Here is an 8359-nt window from a genome sequence, read left to right on the forward strand (position 1 = left end):
CTTGTAATCGCTTGCAGCGGGACAATGCCGACTTTTGAACCTCTAACCACTAAGCAAACAACCCTTGTGCTCTCGCTCCACTGTCCAAACAGGGTTTATTGACAGGCGTTTCACGGCAACGCATAGCAACCGCGGTGGCGGCCCGGGGTCGGGCACGCGGGCGCGGCCGGGCGCGGGGTCCGCGCCGGGCGCCGGAGGACCCCCCCCCCCCCCCGGTGCTCCGCGGACCCAGGTGCGGCTCCCGCCTCGGCCGGGCCGCCTCCTGCCCAAGAGGCGGGCCAGGCCCCCTCCCTCTGACTTCGGGGGCCGCGGAATCCTGGGCGCAGCCCCGGAGCCCTTCCCCAACCCCGGAGTGAAAGGCGCCACCCGGAAGGGCCGCGGAATCGGGGAGATGCTCCCGGGGCTGTTTCTGTCTCGCAGCTCCGCTCGTCCTGCCCAGCCCTCGGGGTACCCCTTCCCTCGGTGGAGGCGCTGATTAGGGCTCCAGGCTGCCTGTGGGAAAGACCGCAACGGAGGGCAAAGCCCTTCTCCCCAGGCCCCGCCGAGAGCGCCCAGGTCGGCGGCTTCCGGGACCAGAAACCTCAAGGGCAGCAGCCCGGTCCCCAGCGGATCAGCCAGATAACAAGCAACCATCACTAGAAGGATCTTCTTCGGCTGGGTCTCGAATTCTTGTCTGTGTGGGGGGAGGTGGAGGGAGGAGCGGCGAAGGGAAAGAGCGCGGGACGAGGCAAGGGGTGGAGTCAGAAAGGGCTCACGGAAACCGATAGACTGAAGACTACGTTCGCGGAAACGTTGCCTTGGGGAAATCGAAAATCGAACATTTTTACTTGAATGCTTGTGTTTAGCCGGATGGGGGCGGGGGCATCCCGGGGAGGAGGGAGCCACCGATGAAGGGAGTGTGCGCGAGTGCCTCGGTGCGGACTCCATGCGACGCTGTGCGCGGGCTCTCTCACCCTCACTCCGCATCGTTCCCCCGGCTGAGAAGCAGCTGAGCGCTCGGCTGTGCATTTTGCCCACAGGCACCCCCAGGAGAACCACACATTCCACAATCCGAGGCTGGGCCCGGGCTTGGGGGCAGGGTAGGTCTCAGAACCTGCTCCCTCAGGCTTCTGCGGCGCTGGGGTAAAATGAGGCTGTCCAGATAATCTTCTCCACCACCCCCTCTCCTTGATTTTCCTAACTCTAGTTGACAAGGAGAAAGGATATTTCATTACTTAAAATACTGCTACTAATAACAATTGCAGACAAAATCTGAAGGTGATAAAGACAGAATCTGAAATCTGGAAAGCTCCTTTATCTCTTTTTTTCTTTTTAGAAAAAAAAAAAATTCAACTGTGTCCAAATACCCCCCCCCCAACACACACACACACTTCCCTTCACCGTATCACTTCTCTCCGCATGGATCCAGAAGGCTTTTAAAATGCTGGCTTGGATGTTACACAGACCAATAACCCAAACAGCAGCAGCAACAACAAAAACTCCCCTTTTTCATCAGCCCCAAGATTGTGAAAATCACAGGAAGTCGAGGTTGGCTCTGGCATTTATAGCACTGACATACATTCAGCCCAGAGAAGCTCTGGTGACAGGCTTTCTAAACAAGGCCCTGTCTCGGGGCCCCCTTGTCAGGCCTGGAGTCCAGTAACCTCCCCCTCCCACCATACACTGCCCAGGCACCAGCCAAGCCTTTCCTGGCCTGGGAAGGGAAGAGAAGAAAGACAAAGACCTGGGGCTTCTGCACTCTTCAGTGGGTCCAGGTTTCCAGCTCAGCTGCCTCTGGCTTCTGCGGTCTGAACCTTGCCTGGCCTTGAGGCAAGAGGGGCCAGCGGGTCCTTGGAGGGCAGTGAGTGCACAGCGGCCATCTTGGCTCCATCCCTGGCGGTCCCCTGAGTCGCCCCCCCCCCACCTCAGCGCCAACCAGAGAGGCAACCTGCAGATTTTGGAGGCAAAGAGCTGAGGAGGGGGCTGAAAGGCTGGTCTGTTTAGCCGGTCCAGGCGGTGTTTCTGCGAGCACTAAAGGAAGCCCCGGTGGTCATCTCCCATCTCCTCGGTGGCAGAAAGAGTCAGACCGGAGAAAGTCAAAATCTGGGAGAACGTCTTCCCCGAGGCCTCCAACCGCACCTGTCTTTCCCCCAGGCCCCCAATTCTCCTTGGAGGGCTAGGTCAGTTGGTGAACGGTCGTGGGTGGGAGGGGAGGGGTCTTTCCTGAGGATTCTAGCAGAGTCCATGCTCCTCGTGGCTCAGCCTGGAATTGCTCTGCTACCGCAGGCCACTGTGGGTCACTGGGTGACAGTGGGGTTTAACACCCCCCCCGTCGGCCCCAGGACCCCAGGGACAGGGACAGGCACCGAGCCCTGCAGGGAAGACACGGGACTCAGGGGCTCCGGGACACTTCTCAGGGGACCTGGCTGCGGCTGGGACGGCGGCGGCTGCTGCAGCTTCTTCTTGTTGATTTTCCGTTCCTTCGCTCTGCGGTTCTGAAACCAAATTTTAACCTGCAGATGGAAAGGAGGAGAAAAACAGAAGGTGGTGAAGCGGCTGCGAAGGAAAAAAGGGACAGTGTTCAGCACGAACACCAGTGTCACCTTCTCCAGCCAAAGAAGTGCCCTCCGGACCTCAAGGACCCCAGCCCTTCCCACAGCTTCTCATGGACTATCCCGTAGTGGCCCGGTGCTGGAGTGCTTGTTGGAGCCCTTCCCAAGCCCAATTCAGCCTCGAGAGAGAGAAGAGCCCCCCTCCCTCCTCTTTCCCCAGGTTTCTTTCCAAAGCAACCTTTATCTACAACTTTACTGGAAAAGTTCAGAGTCTCAGAAGCAAGGAAAACAGAAACTGCCAGGTCCTTTTCACACCAAGCAAGAGGAGGTCAGGGCTGGATGCACTTCAAAATGACAACCTTTGGCCTCTCAGAGCTAAACTGAAATGTAATATTCCTCACCTTGGGGCTGAGAATGAGTTTTAATGTGGGGTTTTCTGACTGTGAATTTGACCTTTTTTTTTTCCCCTCCCAGACCACACAGAGTGTTCAGCCAAGCCTCAACCCTCTAGTTTTTATGGGCAGGGATTGGGATCTTACATTAATTTTTTTTTGCCCAGGTACCATGCTGGGTACAGAGAGAGTAAGCCTTTAAGTCTTTATTGACCCAAATAGAATTCTGGGTTAGACTATACTCAGTTTTTTCTTGTACCTCCCAGGTCCCCCAAAAGAGAAAAAAAATTCAACTATATATATAGTCTTTATAAAAAGCATCTGGGGGCTTCCCTGGGGCTTCCCTGGTGGCACAGCGGTTGAGAGTCCGCCTGCCGATGCAGGGGACGCGGGTTCGTGCCCCGGTCCGGGAGGATCCCACGTGCCGCGGAGCGGCTGGGCCCGTGAGCCATGGCCGCTGCGCCTGCGCGTCCGGAGCCTGCGCTCCGCAACGCGAGAGGCCACAGCGGTGAGAGGCCCGCGTACCGCAAAAAAAAAAAAAAAAAAAAAAAAAGCATCTGGAAGGAAAATGCTCTGCATCTTCTATGTTTTAATCTGCCCACAGAACGAGGTGGATCCTGGGGCCTGGCTTCTAACCCTCCTCACTGGCCTCCCCCAGGCAGCGGCCAGGCCTTGGAGGGTCCCCACCTGCCTCTCGGAGAGCCCCAGCGTGGCGGCCAGCTCGGCTTTCCGCCGGATGGTGATGTAGCGACTGTAGTGAAACTCCTTCTCCAGCTCCAAACGCTGGTGGTCCGTGTACACGACGCGGTATTTGTCTTTCGTCCTGGTTTTCACTGTGGAGGAAGGCGAAGTTAGCACGAGAACTGCAAGGCAGCCCATCCGTCATGGGTAATGACAAACCTCCCTAACCCAAGAGCCATTTCTCTTCCTCCACCGCCCTAGGGGGCCACGGTTTGGCTGGTTCCTGCTGAGTCTGACAAGACCCCCCCCCAGAGGGTCCTGGGGGGAGGGTGTGGGGCTATTCGGGACAACGAAACCGGTCTTGGGATTAAGCAGTTTTTGAAAATTCAGAAAAATCTAAAATTCATACACACAGAAGATAGCAGAACCCCACCACCTGTTTTGTAAGCCAAATACAGTACCTGAGCTGGTGAGGCCCAAAGGAAAAGAGGGCAGAGCAGAGACACCAGAGTCCTGGGAATATTCTGATTTTCAGGCCTACCAGAGATAGAAGCCTACCCTAAAAGCAGCTGGGATTGTGGATATGTGTTGTTGGTGGGTGGTGGGGTGTTACTTTCTGTTTATTAGAAGTGGAAAGGAGGTGCAGTAGCTGACATGTTCTCTCAAGTCACCAGAAACACACACATACACACCACACACACACACACACACACACACACACACACGTCCCAGCCCTATCTATCGGGTGGAAGGAATTCTGAGCCGGGGTCTGGCAGGCAGATAATCTCTCTCTGCGGGGACACTCTATACCTGGCCGAAGCTGGTTTGGCATTTCGCACTCTTTCTTTTTTAGTCCTCCATTTATTTCTGCTGCAAACCTTGCCAGAGCTATCCTGACCAGTGATCTATGCTCATTGGATTGAGTCAACATATTAAACCTTGGATTGATTGTTTTACTGAAGGGCCTTGACAAACAGCACGACCAGGTCGGAGCAGGCCGGAGCCTGGTGTCTCCACCAGGTCTGTCCCAGGTCAGCCCTCGGCGGCGGAGCCCCGCTCAGGAGGTGTTCTCTCCCACTCGGCCCAGGTCGGGGCCTTCTCCCAGCAGAACAGGTTCAATCGCCCTGTGCCCAGTGCTACAGTTAGATCTCAAGGGTCTGGGAGTTGCTCGGAGGTGTTTAATGCCCCGCAGGCCGACTTTGTTCAGGTAAAACCCTTTGCAAACCACAACAAAAGCGCCCTGGGAAGATACAGGCCGGATCAGAGGGAGCTCCCCCAAGCCGCTGAAAGGAGAACACAGCCACAAACAATGCAGGACAAGGCGATCTTATCAAAGAAAAGCCCTTTCAATGCCTTAATAACAACCGCATTCTGTTTGAATTACCACTACTGAGCAAATGGCGGCGGGGGCTTTCATCCCCCTCCCCTGCCAGGCACATTAACATCAACACGGCCGGCAGAAGCATTTGAATGCGCGCAGCAGCCCCGACCCTGCGCCCGCGAAGAAATTAAAGGGAACTGACACGTCCTGGGAGCCTGCGCTGCCGCCTCCAACCCACTCGAGCTGCCGGCGGTAGTGGCCCCTTCCTACAGATGAGCAAACTGAGAATCAGACTAGGTCACGCAGATAGTATAAGGCGGGGCTGGCACCGGAGCCAGGCTGGAGCCACGGAGGACAACCTCCAGAGCTGGAGAGCCGGGCGCAAAGTTCTCCCAGCCGAACTTTCCAGCAGCGAGAGTGGCCTTGAGGTACTTGGGAGCGGCTCTGGCTCGGGGGCTGCCCTTTCAGTATCCCAGAGGGACCGGGGGACGCGGTGACCAGGACCCCTGTGCGCCCCGCGGCCAGAGCCCCAAGGGCCTTGGAGGCGCCCCGCACCCCCTGGGAACCAAGGCGGGGACTAGAAGAGGGGAGAGATGAGAGGGACTTGTCAGAATTCATTATTGACTGCGAAAGTCACCACCCTCTTTCCGGGCCCTAAAAGAGACAATGGCAGGGCTGGGAAGGTGTATATCAAAGCGGGCCGAGCGGAGTACCACCCCCCCTCGCCCCTTGACAGATGACACTCCGCAGAGGAGTCGGGCTCCGGCCCGCGGGCCGCGGTCTCCCCACATTAACATCACAAGGGCGCCCGGCGCCGACTGCGGTCTTGCCACCTCGGCGCGGGACTTCACAGCGGCCTCTCATCTGCTGACCCCGCGGCCTGGGCTCCTGCGGCTCCCCTCCCGCCACCCCCCCCCGCCCCTGCTCCGCAGTCACGCTCTCGGGACTCGCCAAGGGGTCTCCCTCAGGTCGCCCCAGCCCCGCCGGCTGCGCCCCAGGCAGGTTCCGTGGCAAAGAGCCTTCCTTGGAGCGCGCTCTGTGCAGGCGAGGGCGCCTCCTCTTGGGGAAGGGACCCAGCCGAGGTTCCAGGTCGGCCCAGAGGCCTTCTCCCCGGGCCGCCGCATTTCCCACCTGGTCGGTCCCGGCATGTGCCCAGTGACGCAAACACCGAAGCCCAGAGACAGCCTCCAACGGCTGCTCTGATTTATACGGCTGTAATTGGCTATAAACCTCTACAAAGTGTCCATAACCTGCATGCGGGCCGGGCTGGGCCAGAAAGGAGGGAAGCGAAAAAAAGCGGAAGTGCAGAGGGCTGGGAAAGCCTTCGTGGAGTAAAAGGGACCCAACAGGACTCTCTCACCACACCTACTGAACTTCCTTCCCACCTTGACACACATTCCGACACCAGAAAGGGCAGACCCGGAACCTACGAGCCAACACGGTCCGGCAAACCTAGGATCTTTGCAGAGACATCTCTGGAGCAAACTTCTTGAACGTCTGCGCGCCTACACACACACACACACACACACACACACACACACACACACACACCACACACCCCCCACACAGGAGACCCTGGAAAGGAGGGTACCAGAGAAATGATCCGTGTCTGGAGCAGCGGCTGAATCTGCACCACGACTTGCTCTCCTTCTCCCTCTGCAGACACGAGGGGAGGAGTCCCGGGGTGTCTTGTCCCAGCCCTCCGGCTTTTGATTGAAATAACCCCTCTGCAGATCAAAGGCGTCCCCCCTTCCCTACTTAGCTCCCGGGGCCGGCACCTTCTCTCCAGCTTCAGCAGCTTTGCCGGGTGTCCCTACGCGCTGGAGCTCCGATGCCCAGAGTTGCCCCGAATGGTCCCCCGAACGGCCCAATCTGGTTCCCACGCGCGGCCGCGCCTCCCTCCCGGTCCCCAGACCCCCACGCATCCCGAGGGGCCCGGACGGGCAAGGACGGCGTGCGCGCACGGTCTGGAGCCCGGCCCGGGGGCGGTCCAGGGAAGCCGCGCACCGAGCGAGCGCGAGCGGCGCGAGTGAGGAGGGCGACCCCGCTCCCGTGCGGCCGCGCTCCGCCGACCTTCGCGGGCTCCCCCAGGAGTCTGATCCGGACGTTATGAATGAGGGACGGGAGGAAAGAGGAAGCGTCCCCTCTGCCCTGCACTGAACGCGGCTCGCGAGGCCACAAGAGTCGCTCCCGGCCCCGGCCAGCGCAGACGCAAGGGCCGGGGCGGGGGGGACCGGAGCCCCCAGACGCTGTCGCCCCGCCCCGCCCCCCTGGCGCGGAGTCCCCGGGCCGCAGCGGGCGCTCGCCGCGCGCGCAGCCGGAGGCCGAGGCCGCGCCTTCCCCGGGCGCCCGCCGGCAGGGCGCCGCCGCGCTTACCTTGGCTGCCGAGCGACGGCTGCGCGGGCTTCCGCATCCACTCGCACAGGGTCCGCCGCTGGCCGCCGGGGGACAGCTGCTCGGCGGCGGCGGGGACGGCGGGCCCGGGCGCGCCGGGGTTGAGCGTCTGCAGCAAGCCCGAGGCGCAGGAGGGCGCGGCGGCCGGGTGGTGCGGGGCGTGGTGCGGGGGGTGGTGCGGGTGGTAGTCGGCGGGGCTGCTGTAGCCCATGGCGGCGGCCGGAGAGCCCCCGTTGAGGCCGTGCGCCACGGCGCTGGCGGCGGCCGCCGCGCCCCCTGGCGCGAAGCCGTTCCAGTCCTCGCGGAGCGGGGCGCCGTACGCGGGCGGCCAGGACGGCCCCGGGGACTGCGCGCTGTCCAAGTTCGCGGCGGCGGCGGCGGCGGCGGCCGCCACGTGGTAGCCGCCGTAGTCCGGGTACTGCGGGGGGCTGACGAAGTTCTGCGGGGCCAGGTTGAGGCCGCCGGAGTGGCGCACGGGGCTGGGATACATGCTCACGTCCTTGTCCAGGAGGTAGCTCACGTACATGGTGGCGAGGGCCCGGCGGCAAACCTCACCATGCTGCCCGGGGACGGACGCGGGAGGCTGCCGGGGGCCGCGCTGGGGAAGGGGCGAGGGGGCGTCGGAGCGGCGGGTGGCTGCGCCCCGGCCCGCGGTGTTCCGCCGGCTCCTCGCGGCGCTTCTGCCTCTGAGGCGGTCCCTCCCTCTGGCCTGTCTCCTCCCTCCCTTCCTCCCTCCCTCCCTCTCTCTCTTTCTTCCTTCTTTCCTCCCTCCTCCTTCCCACTAGGCTGCAGAGGCGGAGAAGACCCGCCGCAGGCTGGCGTGCGGAGCCCCGGGCCGGCGGCCTTACGTGATTAACGAGTGTTTACAAGACTCTATTAGTAATGACACAGACACCAATGGCTGGAGACGTCGAGGCGCAGCACGCACCCGGCGCACAAACCCCCGAAACACGATTTGCATTTTAAAAGATAAGGGGTGGGGGGAGCTCGCGAGAGGGCAGCGACCCATCACAGCTAAATATTCAAACCTTTATTGTTAA

At 60.8% G+C, this 8359-nt stretch overlaps 1 protein-coding gene across 1 annotated transcript; it reads right to left on the minus strand.

Moving 5' to 3' along the window:
- Window positions 1-2276: 2276 nt before the first annotated feature.
- CDX2 (caudal type homeobox 2) lies at window positions 2277-7845 on the minus strand. Its single transcript, XM_059042107.2, has 3 exons — window positions 7302-7845; window positions 3611-3756; window positions 2277-2492 (listed from the first exon to the last, which is right to left on the minus strand). Exons 1-3 carry the CDS (start codon window positions 7843-7845, stop codon window positions 2277-2279), a joined length of 906 nt encoding a protein of 301 aa, XP_058898090.1.
- Window positions 7846-8359: the final 514 nt, after the last annotated feature.

This window comes from Kogia breviceps, chromosome 16 (assembly GCF_026419965.1).
Source record: "Kogia breviceps isolate mKogBre1 chromosome 16, mKogBre1 haplotype 1, whole genome shotgun sequence".
Classification (NCBI taxonomy): Eukaryota; Metazoa; Chordata; class Mammalia; order Artiodactyla; family Physeteridae; genus Kogia; species Kogia breviceps.